The 20,443-nt window shown below is 44.8% G+C and overlaps 1 protein-coding gene across 1 annotated transcript in view; it reads right to left on the bottom strand.

Moving 5' to 3' along the window:
- Nucleotides 1-20,443, bottom strand: part of rhbdl3 (rhomboid, veinlet-like 3 (Drosophila)) — a 59,371-nt gene that overhangs the window by 15,254 nt on the left and 23,674 nt on the right. Inside the window, exons 4-5 of the mRNA XM_088000755.1 lie at nucleotides 5,498-5,656; nucleotides 534-758 (exon numbers count right to left, since the gene is read on the bottom strand). Coding sequence (XP_087856881.1) covers nucleotides 534-758; nucleotides 5,498-5,656 — 384 coding nt within the window. The remainder of the gene's footprint in view (nucleotides 1-533; nucleotides 759-5,497; nucleotides 5,657-20,443) is intronic.

Genomic DNA, 20,443 nt, shown 5'->3' with positions numbered 1-20,443 from the left:
ACTTTCTTCTGGTTTAATACAGTTGAATAGCTCACTAGGCCTGTCAAGAGTCAACCACATTGCTGTGGGTATGGGGTCACGTGTAGGTCAGATCAGGTAAGGACACCAGATTTCCTCCCTAAAGGGCATTAATGAACCAAAACAGAAATCGCTGGAGAAAAGGATGGAGAGAAGCTACTAAAGGATTTGATGACAAGGATAATAATTTAAAATCCAAAGCATTGCTGGACTGGGAGCCCATGTAGGTCAGTGAGCAAAGGGGTAATGGATGAACAGGACATTGTCTGAGTATGAATATGGGGCATCAAAGATTTAGATGAGTTCAAGTTGGCAGAGAGTGCAAGATGAGAAGTTGGCCCTGGATAATTGGAATAGTTGAGTCTGGAGATAACAAAGGCATCGATGAGGGATTCAGCAGGTTTGAGTGGAGTCTTGGATGCAGTGCTATGAAGGTGAATATTGGTGGTCTTAAAAGTGGTAATGATATGTGGTTAAAAGGCTGTCACTGATTTCTTGAAGCATTGACTACTGACCTCCAGAAGGGTAACAGTGATCATAAACCAGGGTGGGGGGCAACACGTGTAGCTGTCATAGTACCACTTGCGGTCCAGTCCCCTGGGCAGGGTCTCATACGCGATGTGTCGGATAAATCGCTGGGATATCGTGAGGCCAGTTTCTTCAAGGAGCGAATTGGCACGGAGATGGCGATTTCCCAAATGGATAGCACGACAGAAGCTGTTAGACCGTTTATTGCTCATCTGATTGAAACAAAAAGCCCACATGCAGAGTGGGAAATTAATTTTTAAGCCATTGGATAGACCCAAACAAGGTTGTCACACCCTGAAAATGGGAAGTGTTTACCTGTTGGCCCATTGCTGAGGCAACGTTCCCTCACCCCTATCACTGGTCAGTCAATCCATCTATTCAGAATCTAATACATGCCATTGGATAAAGTATTTTACAGTTAATATAATAATTTCCGAAGTGTTGTAACTATTATACTGTCAGAAATGTGATAGTGAATTAGCACAGAGCAAATCCCCCAGAAAAAGCAGTGTGATGAGAAGCAGATATTCTGTGCTGTCAGTTAAGTGATCAAATACTGTCCAAGATATGTGCAGTACCCCTCCGCCCCATATCAATTAATGGACAAGGGATTTATTAGACCTGAAAGAGCAGATCAGACATCACTTTAATGCCTCATCCAAACAGCAGCAACTCTGACAGTGCAGCTGTTCCTCAGTACAAGTGTCAGCCTGGATTCTCTACTTTGGAGTGGGACTTGTGGCCATGACCTTCCAACCCAGAGACAAGCGAAATAACACTGAACCACAGCCTGACAATCTTCTGAATAACCGATCCTCACCCATGATAAAACACGCTCCCAGCTGGGGAAATGTCAATTAAAGGCTCTCATCAATCTGACCATTTCACATAAAATTCACTGGAGCCTTTCCCCATCTGATTCACAGTGTTAGTTCCATCACCCAGCTGTGAAATGAGAATGTGGTGTTGTGGAGAACTGTAAGAGGTGCAGGCTGTTTGATTGCTGAGTGTTGTTCACAGTTTTAATTACTCTCTTCTATTCCTGGAACATTGGCTGAAAACTAGGGACTGATTTCTTTAACACTGAATTTCTGGAATTTGGAGAATTATAGAGTCATAGAGATGTACAGCATAGAAACAGACCCTTCGGTCCAACTTGTCCATGCTGACAAGATATCCTAACCTAATCTCGTCCCACCTGCCAGCACTTGGCCCATATCCCTCTAAACCCTTCCTATTCATATACCCATCCAGATGCCATTTAAATATTGTAATTGTACCAGCCTCCACCACTTCCTCTGGCAGCTCATTCCATACACGTAGCAACCTCTGCGTGAAAAAGTTGCCCCTTAATTCTCTTTTAAATCCTTCCCCTCTCACCCTAAACCTATGCCCTCTAGTTCTGGACTCCCCCACCCCAGGGAAAATTTACCCTATCCATGCCCCTCATAATTTTGTAAACCTCTATAGGGTCACTTCTCAGCTTTGACGCTGCAGAGAAAACAGCCCCAGGCTATTCATCCTCTTCCTTTAGCTAACACCATCCAAATCCTGGCAACATCCTTGTAAATCTTTTCTGAACTCTTTCAAGTTTCACAACATCTTTCCGATAGGAAATGAGACCAGAATTGCACGCAATATTCCAACAGTGGCCTAACCAATGTCCTGTACAGCCGCAACTCCTATACTCAATGCACTGACCAATAAAGGAAAGCATACTAAATGCCCTCTTCACTATCCTATCTACCTGAGACTCCACTTTCAAGGAGCTATGAACCTGCACTCCAAGGTCTTTTTGTTCAGCAACACTTCCCAGGACCTTACTATTAAGTGTATAAGTCCTGCCCTGATTTGCCTTTCCAAAATGCAGCACCTCGCATTTTTCTAAATTAAACTCCATCTGCCGCTCCTCAGCCCATTGGCCCATCTGATCAAGATTCTGTTGTACTCTGAGGTAACCTTCTTCGCTGTCCACTACATCTCGCTAGTGTGCTTCCAATTAAACCTGTTGGACTATAACCTGGTGTTGTGTGATTTTTAACTTTGTACACTAAATCTCCAGTTTTGGTGTCATCTGCAAACTTAATCCATTTTAAAAGGGCTGCTCTCATTGAAGCTATTGGATTGTTATAAGAATCCTGGAGATTTCTTCATGCCTTTCCAGTAAGGAAACCTGATTTCCTTTCCAGCCTGACCTGTCAGTGGCTTCAGTCCTGCATCAGCCCAGGCTGCCTCTTCATAAAGTGATAGCAATTGAGGGCAGGAAGCAGCAGTGGGGAACTAAGTGAATAAGTAATAGTCTGGGATTGGGTTATCAGACTGCATCTTCAGCTGTAATCAGTGTCTGTAGAATAGGGTGAAATGGCCTTTCAGCTAAGTAGAGTCATAGATATATACAGCATGGAAATAGACCCTTCGGTCCAACTCATCTGTGCTGACCAGATATCTCAATCTGACCTAATCTCATTTGCTAGCACTTAGCCCATATCCCTCTAAACCCTTCCTATTCATATACCCATCCTGATGCATTTTAAATGTTGTAATTGTACCAGCCTCTACCATCTCCTCTGGCAGCTCATTCTGTATTGTCCCTGGAAGCAGTTCCTTATCCTGGGGGAATGGTATGGGACAGCCTCTCTTCCAAGCTGTGGTTACATTCAGGGATAAGGCCCTTCCTTCCCCCCCCCCCCCCCTCCCCAGCCTATCTTCACCATTTGGAGCATGTCAGTGCCCTCACCCAGCAGCTAGTTTTAGATGCTAACCTATAAATTCCTCTCTTCCTGTTCCATGTTTTGGCTCATTGGGAAAACTCCTAAGATTCATAGGTTTTGTTTTCATGTGGCCAGTTCAGATTCCCGGAGATCAGCTGGAAAGTATCATCTGACCTGATGTCATACTCTGCACCATCACTCTCCCCTCAGGACAGAAACCAGACACTGTTAACGTGAAATGTGACATGGAATTGATCAATTGGTGGGGACTGTCTGTGAACAAAATATTCTGCTGTTATAAACTGCGGAATATTCTGCACCGAACAAACTCCTGATCATCAATTGTACAGTGCTTTATATAAAACAAAACTGAAGCTGGGGCAGTGAGATACAGACTAGAATTGAACTGGGAGTTTTAGGAGTTGAGAGACAGAATAATAGATACCAGGAGTGAGGTAGACTGGAATCTAATCAAGGAGTTCAGAGGGTTACACAATATTGCATCGAATGTACAACACAGAAATAGGGCATTCAGTCCAACTATTCTGTTCTGGAGTTCACAGGAACATAGGAACAAGAGTAGGCCATTCAACCCCTCAAGCTTGTTCTGCCCGTCAATGTGATAATGCCTGATCTATGGCTTAACTCTATCTACCTGCCATTGGCCCATTTCCCTTAATACCTTTGCTTATCAAAAATTATCCATCTCAGATTTAAAATTAACAACTGATCCTGCACCCACTGTGGAAGAGAGTTCCAAACCTCTCTCACCCTGTGTGTGTGTGTGGAAGTGCTTCCGAACATCTCTCCTGAATGGTCTGGCCCTAATTCTCAGACTATGCCCCTTAGTTCTAGAATCCCTAACCAGTGGAAATTGTTTATTTTTATTGACCCTGTCTTCTCCTGTTACTATCTTGGAGACTTCAATCAGATCACCCCTTCACCTTGTAAATTCTAGAGAAAACAGGCCTAATTTGCACAATCGCTCCTCAGAATCTAAGGTAAAATGTGTCAGCACAGGCTTGGCGGGCTGAAGGGCCGGTTCCTGTGCTGGGTTGTTCTTTGTTCTTGTTCTAACCCCTGAAGTCCAGGTATCATTCTTGTAAACCTATGTTGCACTCCCTCCAAGGCAAATCTACCCTTCCTAAGGTGTGGTGCCCAGATCTGCCCACTGTACTCCCTACGGGGTCTAATCATGGTTGCGTATAACTGCAGCATAACCTCTGCATCCCTATACTTCAGTCCTCTGGATATAAAGGCTGGCATTCCATTAGATTTCTTGACTTTTTATGCATAATTTATACTCAGTTTGAGTTACTTCCTGAACCAGTTTCCTTGTCTCCATCTTTCAACCTGTGACTAACCCTTTTCCCTTACCTGACCAGTTTCTATTATAAAGCACGCATACTGTTCACTTCAACCAATTCCTATGGTAATGCACTCCACATTGTAAAACAATCTCTCAAATTAAAACATTTCTGCTTATTCCCCTGCTATTAGTAACCATCCTGAATCAATGACCCCAAATTCTGGATTTTCTAAAAATTGGAACCCCATTCTGTATAGCCAATCCAATCCATTTATCACATTAAAGATCTCTTCCATCTCTCTTTTAGTTTTCCTCTTTTTCAAAGAAGAAAGTTCTAATCTTTTTAATCTCCCTGACCACTGCAATATGAGTTCCAGTCCTATGAGGTGACTACATCTTCAGTCAACACACTGATTTAATCAGGTTTAGTGTCAGGCAGCATCTTGGTAAAGGAGTTCAGGTTAGTGCCAGGAATGGTGCCCAGAAGATTGTTAACCAGCTGATTTTCACTAGTAATGTCTGCCAGAAACTGTCAGGCATTGTGACTGTTAGCTCCCTCTGCTAATGGTGCCCAGGGGTTTGGGAATAAACAGTGTTGATGTTACTGACTGGGATCCTCACCATTCTGAGTCACTGCTGCTGGATTGAGGGAACAGGATCCTGAAACACATCAGGAGACCCTCTGGAAAACTTGGTCAAGACTTCACCAACATTCTGGCAATATTTATTCTGGGAACGTCTCTGAGAACCTCACCTGAAAAAAGATTAAACTGTGCTACTCCAGCTTGAGGGAATATGGAGGAGAAGAGGGGAATGTGGTCATGGACAACATGTGGGACGATTAAGTGAAGGTGGCGGTTTTCATTTCCAGGAACGCTGGCTGAGCACTCTCCACTTTACATCAGCATATTTGCTCCCACTGTTCACTCACCAGGTTTACAAAGTCCTGGTAGCAGATCTTTCCCTCAGAATTGTTGTCTGCCAAAGCCAGAAGCACCTCCAGTTTATGCGGCTCGAGCTCTGAGCCGTGGGCCTGCAGAAGGTTCCGGAACTTTTCAGTACTAATGTAGCCTGTGTTTGTAGGGTCGAACTGTCAGAAAGATGAGAAAGACAAGAGTGTAACACAAAAAGCACAACAGAGCTCCCACCAAGGCACGCAGAAAACCAATGAAACCCACTGACCACCCTCAGACCCGGAGGAACAACACAGCAGCTGGGACCAAGATGGAAACAGAAATGGCTGCGAGGGCCCAGCATGTCTGGCTGTAGCTGCGGGGAGGGAAACAGTCAATGTTCAGAAGAAGGTTCAGCACTTTCTGTTATTGTTTGTTTCAGATCTCCATCATCCTCAGTTCTTTGTTTTATTTTAGGACCAAGAGGAATTTTGACTTCAACATAAATACAGAGAAAGCTCATGGTCTGGAATGGTCTGTGGGGTGACGGGTATCGGGAATAGTAAGGGTCAGGAATAGTGACCTGTGGGAATTCCTGTGGGAATGGCTGGTATTGAGGATTGTCAGTATCAGTGCGAGGTAGGATTATGGGTTTGAGATTAGGATCAGTTCCATCATGATTATATTGAATGCTAGAGTCTGATAAAGGGGATTAGAGACAAAAAAATCTGCAAATGCTGGAATCCAGGGTAGACTGGCAGGAAGCTGGAATAACACAGCAAGCCAGACAGCATCAGGAGATGGAGAACTCAGCGTTTCGGGTGTAACCTTCTACAGGACTGGGAGTGGGTGTAAGGGGGAGCTGCAGATGGGGGAGGGGTGGGGTAGGTGAAGACAGGCAGAGAGTACAACCTGGTTGGGAGAGCAAAGGCGGACCCAGGTAACCCCTCATGCCTCTTCTGCTATTCGATAGGAGGTTGACGTTTTCCCTTAACTCAACTTCATTGGTCTATCCGTTTGCTCCCTCCAACATGAGACCCCAGTGAGGTGGGGGCTTCATCATGTGGGAAGAAAGAGGGATTCAGCAATTAGGCTGCTGAAAGAGAGAGAGAGAGAGAACATCTTCAGCTGGGAATAAAAATGAGGTTGGTCACTATCCCATTAAAACGTCACCGTCTCTAATGATCCCAGAGCTATAACAGAGTAGGAGAGACACTGTTAATGCTACTCCTTGAACCTTCCGCACTCTGAGGCTGCAGGCACTCTCTCTCTCTGGTCTTTGCTCCAAGTTTAATGAAATCTGTCCTTGTTTGTGAAAGATGCCTCCGGAGGGATTAGCTATCGGTGTCCCCTTGTGGCTGAGGCAGGGAGTCGAGATGAATATTGAAGGAAGTGCTGACCTCAGTTTATTGTGAATAAGGTGGATGGGGGTGGGGTGGATGCAAAAAGTGAACAGGGGCTTGCTTCCTGTGGGAGTCACAGCTCCTGTGTTTTCTGCTGGCTGGATAATTCCATTCATTCGCCTGATTCAGCAATGTGGTATTTGGCAAGTCAGGTCCCAGGTCTGGCTGACTATGGGATGCTGCTCCATTTCCACACTGCCAGCCTTTCCCAGAATCAATTACTCCTCCAACCTGGCAGAGCTAGCCATTCAAACACACTGTGCAGAAATCTTTCATATCGCAATGGGACAGAATCAAGCGGGGAGCTTCCTCCTGGGGAAGGGGGGCCCAGAGCCAGGGAGCACACGCTTAGAATAAAAGCAAGGGGCTCTTGTGGCTTAGTAGGTATTACCCTACCTCTGAACCAGGAGGTGTCTGTTAAAATCCCATCTATTCCTGGAGCTGTGTAAAACATTCCTGAACAGGTTGATTACAATGTTGTTTAAGAATAACAGGCAGGCCATTGAGACTGAGACAGGAGGAATCTCTGCACACAGTGATGAATCTTTGGGCCAGAGGGAACAGTCTCAGTGTTTAGGACAAAGATCAGTAGATTTGTGGATGGTAGGAATATGGGGAAAAGGCGGGAAAATGGGGTTAGGGTGGATCAGCCCCCATTAATGGTGGAGCAGATTAGAGGGGCCAAATGGCCTATTCCTACATTCCAACTGCAGTGATTTTCTCTCGATCACCTCCCCCCAGCCCCGGCCCTCACTTTGCTATTATTTGTCTCCTGTTTTATGTGTTTTTTTAACATTCTACCTTTCCCCGGTTTGTAGCTGTGATTTCAGTGACCCCACTCAGTGGTCAGGGTGGCCCAGCTGTGGTTCAGTGGGTCAGAAACTCTGCGGAGGCCAGCAGATAACACAGCCAATCGGGATGTTGGAGTAATCCCTGGGGACAGGTAAGCCAGACTGATGCTGGAAGTCAGAGGCAATAGATGCAAGGCTGGAAACATCGATTCTCCTGCTCCTCAGGTGCTGCCTGACCTGCTGCGCTTTTCCAGCACCACATCCATTCACTCTGACATATTAATCTCGGTCTGCCCTCTCAGGTGGATGTCGATTTGGACAGGAGGAGGCTCCTGTCCTCTCTAGGAAGACCCCAACAGTATTTATTCCTCAGGCAACATCCTTGAAAGTAAGTCATCGCATTGCAGGCGTAGGATTGGGTGCCAAATGTAGACAGAGCTAGTGACTGTACCTATCTGGAAAAGCTTTGAGAAGATTGCGAAAAGTGCTATATAAATGCAAGTCCTTTTGCCTCTTCTTGGTCATTGGCCATCAGGGGTGAGCGCAGTCACAACAGTCCATCCTAAGCACCCATCCACCTGCTCTGAGAGACAGGGGAAGGTGCTGAATGGTTCTGCACTCTCAGTAAGACTGCCTTGTTGTCCCCTTCAGTCCGATAATTTTTACAAGCAATAATCAAAAGTATTCAAAGAACTTGTGGTGGCACAGTAGCTTGGTGGTTAGCACTATTACCTCACATTGCCAGGAGCCCGGATTTGCTTCCAGCTTCTGTGGAGTTTGTACATTCTCTCCATGTTTGCATGGGTTTGCCCCGATTTCCTCCCGCAGTCCAAAGATGTGTAGGTTAGGTGAATTAGTCAGCAAGAAATGTAGGGGAATGGGTCTAGGTCGTTACTCTTTGGAGGGTTGGTGTGGACTTGCTGGGTCGAAGGGCTGACTGTAGGAATTCTAATTTATTCGGAAAAATGCATTATTTATTGATGCCACTATGATTTATCTCACAATTGTTCTATATATCTGTGACCTGGAGATTAATCTGCAATTCCTGCTGTCTCTAGGCCAAGCCTGAATGTGGTGTTTTAAACAATTTCAGTGCAACTCCTGCTGGCCAACAGTCTGGCACTAGAACTTATCAAGTGCTGTTTCATATTTCCACATTTGAATGCCACTTTGCCAGAGCTCCAACTCAGGAGGGAGCCTGGGAGGGAGAAACAGTCTCCAAAACACTGGCCACTCACTCACTCCCCCAACAAACAGCAGTGCAGACTGCGCTTGCAGCTCTCAGCATTGCCAAACCAGGGGAACATACCATTCAACCCCTTCAAGATAACTCTTCATCACAGTCCTTCCTGAGATCACACTGTTGGTTCACAAGCACACAACCACACACTTACACACATACATACACACACACACATACACACTCACACAAACACACACTTACACACATACACTCACACAAACACACACTTACACACATACAGACATACACACACTTACACACATACAGACACATACACATACACACACACACAAACACACACACATACAGACACACACACACACAAACACACACAGACACACACACACACTTACACACACATACAGACACACACACACACTTACACACATACACACACAAACACACACACACATACAGACACACACACCCACATGCACACACAAACAAACACACACACACATACACACACAAACAAACACACACACAAACACACAGAGACACAAATGTAGACACACAACCACAAACACTTACACACACAGACACAAACACACACAGACACAAACACACACACACACAAACACACACACACACAAACTCAGACACACACACACCTATACACACACAGACACAAATACACACAGAAATGCAGCATAGGTTCACAGACACACACTGTCATACAGAGTCAAATAGTGTGGTGCTGGAAAAGCACAGCTGCTCAGGCAGCATCTGAGGAGCAGGAGAGTTGACATTTCGGGCAGAAGCTCTTTATCACGAATGTAGAAGGGCAAGAGGACTGTGAGATAAATTGGGAGGTGGGACTGGGGCTTGGGGGAAAGTAGCTGGGAAGGCAGTAGGTGGATGCAGGTGGGTGGGGGATGATGGTGATACATTGGTGGGGAGGGTGGAGCAGATGGGTGGGAAGGAAGATGAAGAGGTTCAAGAGGGCAGTGCTGAGCTGGAGGATTGGATCTGGGATCAGGTGTGGGGGAGTGGAAATGAGGAAACTGGTGAAGTCGATGTTGATTCCGTGTAGTTGGAGGGTCCCAAGGCGGAAGATGACGTGTTCTTTCTCCAGGCCTCCGGTGGCTTAGATTTGGTGATGGAGGAGGCCCAGGACTTGCATATCCTTGGCGGAGTGGGAGGCGGAGTTAAAGTGTTCGGCCCGAGAGAGGCGGGCTTGTTTAGTGCGTGAGTCCCAGAGATGTTCTCTAAAACGTTCTGCAAGTTGATGTCCTGCCTCCCCAATGTAGACAACACATTGAGAGTAATGGATGCAGTAGATGAGGTCGGAGGCTGTTCAGGAACATCCTTTAGGGCCTTGGACAGAGGGGAGGGGGAGGTTTTGCACCTTTTGCAGCAGCAAGGGAAGGTGCAGGGTATGAAGGGTGGTTTGGTAGGGGGTGTGGACCTAATGAGGGAGTCGCGAAGGGCATTGTCTCTGTGGAATGCAGATGGAGTGGGGAGGGAAATATATTTTTGGTAGTGGACCTCACTTTCTCCTACACACACACACACACACACACACGATTCACAGGCAAACTCACTATAAGACGATATAAAACAATGGAGAAGGAGTAGGCCCTTGGTCCACTGAGTCTGCACTGACATTCAACAAGATCATGATTGACCTGATCATTCTCAACTCCACTTTCCTGCCTTATCCCAATAATCCTTCATTTCCTTAATGATTAGAAACCTGTCTATCTTAGCCTCTGAACAGTGCACAATGTAAGGAATTCCACAGATTACTATTCTCTGACAGAAGAAAGCCTTCCTCATCTCTGACCTTAATGGCAACCCTTTACTCTGAGATGATGCCACCTGCTCCTGGATAATCTCACAAGGGGAACCAATCTCTCCAAACTTACCCTATCAAACCCTCTCTAAAAATCTTGTATATTTCAAAAAGGTTGTCTCTCATTCTAAACACCAGTGTATACAAACCTCTCAACCTCTCCCCATAAGAACATTTCTCCATCCTGGGATCAACCTAGTCATCAGGACTGCCTCTAATATCAGGATATCTTTCCTTACCTAAAGGGATCAACGCTGTATTCCAGCTGTAGTCAGACTACTCCTTTGTATAGTTTCAGAAAAAAACCTCCCTATTTTTATACTCCATTCCCTTTGAAGAAAAGGCCAACATTCTATTTGCCTTCCCTGTTACCCTTTGAACTTGGATGCTGACATTTTGTGATTAATACTAATGGGCCCCCAAATCTCTCTGTGCTGCAGTTTTTTGATGTCTTCCCCCATTTACAGTAACTAATATTCAGTTCCTCTATTCTTCTTGTCAAAGTGCATAACCTCATATTTCCCCACGTTAAATTTCATTTGCCAAGTTTTTGCCCATTCACTTAACCTTCTTTATCCCTGTGCAGACCCTTTGTGATATCAGACCCCCCACCCCCAGAGCACATTCTGTTCCCTTGTCACCTCCCCTTTGTTCTTGGAGGAGGATGTCGGTTTCCTTGTTCATCCTGACATCATTGCTGGTTAGCAAAGAGTTAACCTCTCAGACAGCCACTAACTGACTCCTCTGACATGTTGATGACAGTGAAACAGCAGCTGCACCCTACACACCAGGAGCAGGGATTATTTTGCCAAACACTCTGCTGTGTCCCTTTGATGCCTGATCAACATAATTGAATGCCTAATTCAGGGGATTGACAGCTCCTCTATTCGCAACAAGTTTCTTCTGGGCCATCTCAGACTGAGTCTCTGTTTGTTTAACTTGAAAAGCTGGGCTCATTGAGAGAGCCTGTTGGCCCTTTCAGGTACAGTTGGTTTATTCGACATACAGTCAGAGGGGTTTGTTAAATCACCCTGTGAATTCTCTCAAACACCGTCTGGCCTATGAAAGAGAGCTGATCCCTTTTATTTCCCACAGATTCAGTTTTCATTCCCTTTCTGTGAGGTCACAGCGAGAGGGCAGCAGAGAGTGTTTGTAAGATTTAGGGAGGAAATGCTACCAGTGTGACAGGAGGGAGGCTGGAGGCAGCTGTACTTGGGTCTGAAGGGGTGCCACAGTCTGGGATCCATACCGTCTCCCAGCTCCATATTTTTACGAGTAATCTCAGTTAATAACTGCAGAGGAGTGAAGATTGAGCTGGTGTAAATTGACTTGCAGGGCTTTACATTGGAGGCTGATGAGAGCTAAGTCCTGGGATCTAGAACCTAAGAAACAACAGAGAAATCTGTACAACAATATCCTCTCTGATTCTGGGCTGCACTGAGACAATTTGTGCTTGTGGGACAGTGAGGCGACTTAAGGATGTTGTGTTCATGCTGGGCTATATTCTCACACACCACTGGTCTCTCACTGAATAGGGAGAACTGCCGACAGTCATTAGCTTACAAGAGCACAAGGAGATGACATAAATCATGTTGAGCCCCATCACCTTGTTACTCTCACCATGATAATGATGCAAATAATCAAACAGTGGAAATCTGTTAAACTCTGTGACTCCAACACCCAGCTCCATCTCGCTCTCTCCATTAGTCATCATGCAAAACTCTTCGGGATGTTTTCCCCACATTAAAGATAGCAGTTCCTTTTACCACTAGCCGTGCCCCAGTTTGGAGCATTCTCCCCCTTGGAAGAAAAGAACACAGCATCCGGGCTGATGCCCCAGTACAGTGCTGAAGGAATGCTGCACTGTCAGAGGTGCTGTCCCTCATGAGAAAGATTAAACTCGGATCTTGTCTGTTAGCTCAGATGGATATAAAGATCCTGGGAATCATTTTCAATGGAGAAGGGTGGACTTGCCCCTTCTGACAAGTTCTGGGTAACATTTACCCCTCAGCCAATGTCACATTAGTGGGACTTTGCTGTGTGCATGTATTCACTGCTATGCTTCCTACAGTACAACATTGAGTGCACTTCAAAAATTCTTCATTGGATGTAAAGCACTTTGAGACATTCCAGGGATGATCTTTATTGTTGTTGAAACTGTACTGTGGGCAGCTGCAACCCATTTCCCAGGTTCCCCCTGTGCAGGCTCTGGCCCAACTGGTTGAGCTTGGGCAGTAGATTCAGCCCCTGTACTGGCCAAATGTACCCATCCCCAATGACTGATGTGTCTGGGCTAGGATCCCATTCTCCTGAATGGCCTCCAGAATGGAAGAAGGATTGAATGAACAGCCAGTACTCAAGCAAGATCCAAATCAACCTCAGACCCTCCAGCCTCTTACAGCTCAAATCGACCCTACAACAATGAACTTGCATTGATATAGAACCTAAAATGTGGTGAAATACCCCAAAGGCCTTCACAACATCATTACCAAAATAAAACAATAAATTGACTTGAACCACTTAAAAAGGAGCTATTAGGATTTGCAAGTATTGTAAAAGTTGTTTTTAAGGAAAGTCTTAAAGAGGGGAGGGATTTGGAGAGGTTTAAAGAGAGAATTCCAGAGCATTAGAAAGTTGAAATCACTAGCGATGTAGTGACTAATATCAGAAATGTTCAAAGGACCAGAACTGGAGGAGCATTGTGATCTCATTGAGTTGTGGGGTTGGAATAGATTATAGAGTTGAGTTTGAGACCCTAGTGAAATTGGTAAACAAGGATGATTGCTTCAAATTAAGAGTTTTAAGATTACCTTAAAACCTCAGGGAGGGTGGCCAGAGAGTGTTGGAATGGTTATCGGACTCAAAACTGACCAAGGAGATACTGGGGGAGATGACCACATCTGAATCTTGTATTTTTTTTGTTTATTTTGTGGAAAAGGGAGAAGCTGTTCCCAGCTCAGCAGATGCTTGAGGATTTAATTTTTTTTGGAACTCATTCAAATGCTAATCATTTTCTGCTGATCATTGTCTGCCGCTGATTATCCAGAGCCTGGGCCTGTGACACAGCCTGTATAAGGTTAGCCTGGGACCTCCTGGTGACACTTTGATCTGACTTGCTCCATCATAAAACTATGGGTTACAACATCACCATGGGCAACAGGGAGGGGCTCAGGGATTGGCTGGAAACATCACTTAACGCCAGCTGGCGATAGGGGACTGCTCCTTCAAAGTGCAATCCCCAAATCGTGGAGACAGACTTGGCCAGGGAGCAGGCTCAGCAATTCTTCCCTATCGCCCTAGAGTTTCCAGAATTAAGCCGCTCCTCTTCAAGACAATGTTTGCAAACAACGCCCTGTAAAGAATAATTAATGGAATTTAAAGGGAAACCGTGTGGTTACTAATTGTTGGTGTTTGTTTCTCAGTTATAAAAAGGGGAGGGTGGTACTGTGATGGCGCAATAGTGGAGAGGATACCTCCCTTCCAAGTTAAAAATCACACCAACACCGAAAGCTAGTGCTTCCAATTAAACCTGTTGGACTATAACTGGTGTTGTGTGATTTTTAACTTTGTACTCCCCAGTCCAACTCCGGCATCTCCAAATCATGGCCTCCCTTCCAAGCAATTGACCTGGGTTTGATTCTAGGCCATAGCAAATTGTAGCTTTCAAATTGATCAACAGCAAGACTAAAAGGGTGAGGGTGAAAGAGCTGTTTGACAGGGAGGGCTGTTGGAAACAGGGTGTCAGGTAATGCAGCATCCAATCAGAATTGGCAACCCACCTAGTTCAGCATCTCAATTCCACCACAAACATTGTATAATCTCCTTCCTGGCAACCACTGACCAATCTCATATTCAACATTCAACTACTTTGTTTACCTAGCAATTTCTGATTTTGATTCCATTTGCATTCCCTATTACCTGCTGAACTTGATGCTTTTTGTGATTTAGCACCAGGACCCCGAGACCCTGTGTGGTGCAGGTTTCTGCAGTCTTTCTTCACATAAATAATATTCATCCCTCTAGTCGTCCTGCCAAAGTGCGTAACCTCACATTTCCCCACATTCTCCTCCTTCTGCCAAGTTTTTGCCCACTCACTTAACCTGTTCATATCCCTCTGCAGACTCTGTGTCACCTGCATCACTTGCCATCCCAACCAATTTTGAGTCATCTGCAAACGTGGTGATAGTGCATTCACTTTCCACATCCAAGTTTTCTCTTAAAACATTTCATTTGACTGATTTGTTAAAAGCACCTGTGACTTTTCATCATTGCACTTGGGCCTTCATTGGACAGACCAATCTCAGCCTCCTGTCACTTTCCAATTTCTGGGGCACAATTAGTGACCCTTTCCCGTCCTTGCTCTCCTAGTCTCTCCCCTCCCCCCAGACTGACACGGACTGTTTGTGTGGCTGCTGCAGACCCTTGGCAATGCTTGACCCATTTTCCCAGCACTGTCGAGAGAGCAAGTTGCTGTGATCAGAATGCACTGCCCAGAAAGGCAGATCCAACAGGAACTTTCAAAAAGGGAAGTTAGATAAATACGGTAAAGGGGGAGTTAGGTAAATACGGTAAAGGGGGGTTAGATAAAAACGGTAAAGGGGGGGTTAGATAAAAACGGTAAAGGGGGGTTAGATAAATACGGTAAAGAAGGGTTAGATAAATACGGTAAAGAGGAGTTAGATAAATACGGTAAAGGGGAGTTAGATAAATACGGTAAAGGGGAGTTAGATAAATACGGTAAAGGAGAGATAGATAAATACGGTAAAGGAGAGATAGATAAATACGGTAAAGGAGAGATAGATAAATACGGTAAAGGAGAGATAGATAAATACGGTAAAGGGGGAGTTAGATAAATACGGTAAAGGGGGGTTAGATAAATACGGTAAAGGGGCAGTTAGATAAATACGGTAAAGGGGGAGTTAGATAAATACGGTAAAGGGGGGTTAGATAAATACGGTAAAGGGGCAGTTTGATAAATACGGTAAAGGGGGAGTTAGATAAATACGGTAAAGGGGGAGTTAGATAAATACGGTAAAGGAGAGATAGATAAATACGGTAAAGGGGCAGTTTGATAAATACGGTAAAGGGGGAGTTAGATAAATACGGTAAAGGGGGAGTTAGATAAATACGGTAAAGGAGAGATAGATAAATACGGTAAAGGGGGAGTTAGATAAATACGGTAAAGGGGCAGTTAGATAAATACGGTAAAGGGGCAGTTAGATAAATACGGTAAAGGGGCAGTTTGATAAATACGGTAAAGGGAGTTAGATAAATACGGTAAAGGAGAGATAGATAAATACGGTAAAGGAGAGATAGATAAATACGGTAAAGGGGGAGTTAGATAAATACGGTAAAGAGGATTGGATAAATACGGTAAAGGGGCAGTTTGATAAATACGGTAAAGAGGAGTTGGATAAATATGGTAAAGGGGGAGTCAGCGGTTTATGAGGGTCCTTTCACAGGGAGTCAGAAACTATCGAATCTTGCTATCATCATCTCATACACTGTCCTTGAGCCTGAACTATCCTTAACCCCTTCAGTACCGACATCCCCTCCCAATTCACTCATTGTAAACTTGTTTCTCTCAACAGGAGGAGTGACTCAAAATGAGTTACAGGATGAAATGTGATCGAGGGGATTCGTGGGTGATTGGGATGGTAATATCTAGAATAATAGATAATTGGGCATGAGTTAAAGACTAGAATCTGATAGAGGGGTTCAGGAACATTTAACTTCTAATAGTGACATACTGTAGACTGGAGGTGGATTCCGTCTTTCAAGCCACAAATATTCTTACAAATTGCGGTTTTACCTTTGGCTGTCCAATGTTGTTACATCAAAACACCAAAGACAGTGATTCAAGCACAGACTGAAAGACAAGAGATACCTCTGTGGCTACAACAGCAGATCAGAGGCAAGGAATCCTCCGGCAGGTAACTCACCTCCTGACTCCCCCAAAGCCTGTCCACCATCTACAAGGCACAAGTCAGGAATGTAATGGAATACTCCCCCACTTGCCTGGATGGGTGCAGCTCCAACAACACTCAAGAAACTCAACATCATCCAGGACAACACAACCCACTTGATTGGCACCACATCCACAAACATCCACTCCCTCCACCACCGATGCTCAGTAATAGCAGTGTGTACTATCTACAAGACACACTGCAGATTTTAGTGAAGTCTCCTTAGTATGCACTTTCCAAACCAGTGACCTCTGCCCTGAAGGAAAAGGCCAGCACATACGTATAAATACCATCCTCAGCAAGTTCTCCTTCAAGCCACTCACCATCCTGCCTTGGAAATATATCACCATTTCCTTCACTGTCACTGGGTCAAAATCCTGGAACTATCTCTGCACCTCCCAACAGCATTGTGGGTCCAACTATAGCCCTCAGACCGCAGTAGTTGAAGAAGGTAGCTCACCACCACTTTCTCAAGAGCAATTAGATTCAGGCAATAAATATGGTCTTGCCAGCAGGGCCTTTATACAAAAAAAAAAGAATGAACTATTACTGTTCTCATATAGCAGTGCCATACTAAACATACATCCATCAGGCCAGACACTGGAAGACAACTGCAACAGGGTATATTTAATCTCATAATTAAAAATACAAATCATGGTTATCACCAGATTTATTAAATTTCATCTACTCAAAGTTACAGTCCATCGATTTAACTTGTGGCTGGCAGCTGCATCAATCTATAATCCTCAGTAAATTGTTCACCGATAATAAACACAGGGATTGGGATTGACAAGGATTACAATCACCACGTAAACCCTGGCCAGCTGGCTGCCTCCAATGGGTTGGTCTTTGTAGCTTGCACTGTGGGCACTCAAGGTGGGCTCATTGAGGAAAGGGTTGATGGGGGAGTCAAATAGGGGGAAAGTCATTGCAAGTTGTTGGGGAGGAGAGAGAGCAGATGAAAGGATGTAGATTCCTGGATCAATTATTGATTGGCTTAACGATTTGTGGGTTGAGTTTCATTGTAATTGGATACATTAAAAGATGAAGTGGAATTAGAGACAGAAACAATAACCCATTCATTGCCATCCCGAGTGCGGTGGAATCAAAGCCCACTCCTATCCACAAACCCCGTTGATTAATTTTGTCTCTCCTCTTCATTTTTGGTGCCTAGAGTATTATTACTATGGTGACAGTTAAATGCAGTATGAGGCGTGGAGTCGCTAGGTAATATGGGGCCAGACAGCAACGTCTGTGAAACAGGATTAAAAAATTGTGAATTCCTTAAAACTGAACCAACTAGGAGCCCCTGCCTAATTATCCTGGGCTCTAGAATCTGTTTGACTGTTTATTATTAATTGCACCACATATTGAACAATCTCACAAAGCCAGCACATTCAGGTAAAGGATTAATCCGGTGTTAGCTAGGTGTTAATCTATAACTGTTGCTGAGGATCAAGAGATGGTCACTGTGACATAGCGCATTGTTATATTACACACCACTCCCACTCTGTTACACAGTTTAATGTTACATTACTATCCCAGTGAGCTCCCACCCAAACTCCTGAGGTTGTGAGCTCCACATCAGTAATGGCTGCAACCAAATGTAAACAGCTTGTGGTCTCTTTAAATCTTTGCAGTTAGTTCATTACTGGTGTGGCCTAAGTGTCCAATCATCGAGTCCTGAATGTTGTTGTGAAAAGAAAACTTTGTAATAGATTCTTGTATTTTCCCGATTCTAGATTAGAGTGGTGCTGGAAAAGCACAGCAGTTCAGGCAGCATCCGAGGAGCAGGAAAATCGACGTTCAGGAATAGAGCTGATGAAGGGCTTTTGCCCGAAACGTCGATTTTCCTGCTCCTCGGATGCTGCCTGAGCTGCTGTGCTTTTCCAGCACCATTCTAATCTAGACTCTGGTTTCCAGCATCTGCAGTCTTTGTTTTTACCTCTTGTATTTTCCCTACTACAGTTGCCAAGCTAACAGTACTGTAGTTCCCTATTTTCTTTCTCCCTCCTTTCTTAAGCACTGGGGTCACATTTGCAACAGTCCAATCTGCAGAAACTATTGCAGAATTAATAGAAGCTACGATGGGAGGTGCCTGTGTTGGACTGGGGTGGACAATGTCACAAGTCATATGACACCAAGTAACATCACCTGAGGAAGGGGCTACTCTCCGAAGGCTTGTGATTTTGAATAAACCTGTTGGCCTTTTGCCTGGTATCATGTGACTTCAGAATTCAGAGTTTTGAAAGATAATGCAGCCACTGTCTCAGCAGCCATCCCTTTGAAGGTCATCAGGTCCTGGGGATTTTTCAACTTTCAGTGCACTTGAGTTCACATACTAATTTCTTCAACTTTCACACTCCCACTAGAATCTTGGATCTCAGTTATTCAGGAAGATCTCCTATGTCTCTTCTGTGAAGACAAGCACAAAATATTTACAAAGCTTCTCTATTTCCTGTTAAATGTTTGCCTGGCCCTCCTGAATTGGACCCACTTTTATCTTTGGTGAAAGTGAGAACTGCAGATGCTGGAGATTAGAGTCTAGATTAGAGTGGTGCTGGAAAAACACAGCAGGTCAAGCAGCAACCAAGGTGCAGGAAAATCGACCACTCTAATCTTGACCACTTTTGTCTTTACCAACTTTTTTTTAATAAACCTGTAGAAGCTTTTATAATCTGTTTTTATGTTTCTTGCGAGTTGACATTCACATCCTATTCTGTCCTTTTCCCTTGTTGAATTCTAAAACTCCCTGGCCCTCAGGCTTAGATATTTTTTCGGCAATTTCATAAATTTCCTCCTTTCAGCTCGTTTTTGTGTTAACATTGTATTAGCATTACATTGTGTTACATTGCAGCACGGTGACTTAATGGAGAGCACTGCTGCTTCAAAGTGTTGGGGACTCAGGTTCAATTCCATCCTTGGGCAACTATCTGTGTGCAGTTTGCAAGTTCTCCTTGTGTGTCTGTGAGGTTTCCTCCGTGTGCTCTGGTTTCCTTCTGTAGTCCATAAATGTGCAAGTTAGGGTGGATTGGCCATGCTAAATTGCCCATAGTGTTCAGGGATGTGTAGGCTAGGTGCATTAGTCATGTAAAATGCAGGGTTAATGGGATGGGTGGGGGGGGGGGGGGGGGGGGGGGTCTGGGTGGCATGCTTTTCAGATAGCCATAATGGGCTTGATGGGCTGAATGGACTGCTTTCATACTATAGGGGTTCTCTGATTCCATGGAGGCTAAGTACCTGTTCTGAGATACCTCCTCCTATCTCCTACTGGGCTGTGACTCTACTATGGAACACCAGGCTACCATGTCCATAACGGTCACAAATCCCATTTCATCTGGTCATCTCCCACCACTGCCTCCAAATTCATATGCCCCCAGCCCTGCAGAGCTCAATTTGACTTCCTTCCCAAAATCTACAACAGGATTTGCTTGTGCAGACCCACTGTTTCTGCCTTCTCCTGTCCCACAGAACTCATTTCTTCGTATCTTGACTTGATTTTTTATTCTTCCTTTGTCCAGTCCCTTCCTACTTAGATCCGCTATTCTTCTGATGCTTTCTGTCAGTTTCTGAATGTCCAGTTTGTGGACTCCAGCTGCCTCTCCTGGCAATGGTCGTGCAATCCTTTCAGTCACCCGTCCCGTATCAGGATGGTCTCAAGGCCTTTCACTTCCTCCTGGATAAAAAGGCCTGAAATGTCCCCATCCTCTACCACCCCCTCTGCCTGGCCAGCTCTTCCTCATCTGAACAATTTCTCTCTTGACTCTTCTCACTTTCTTCAGGTCA

The sequence above is a fragment of the Chiloscyllium plagiosum genome, unplaced genomic scaffold (genome assembly GCF_037043375.1).
Source record: "Chiloscyllium plagiosum isolate Xiang-an unplaced genomic scaffold, Cpla_swu_hap1 HiC_scaffold_25, whole genome shotgun sequence".
Classification (NCBI taxonomy): domain Eukaryota; kingdom Metazoa; phylum Chordata; class Chondrichthyes; order Orectolobiformes; family Hemiscylliidae; genus Chiloscyllium; species Chiloscyllium plagiosum.
The sequence above is the reverse complement of the archived record's forward strand: the minus strand, read 5'-3'. Positions and strand labels throughout refer to the sequence as shown.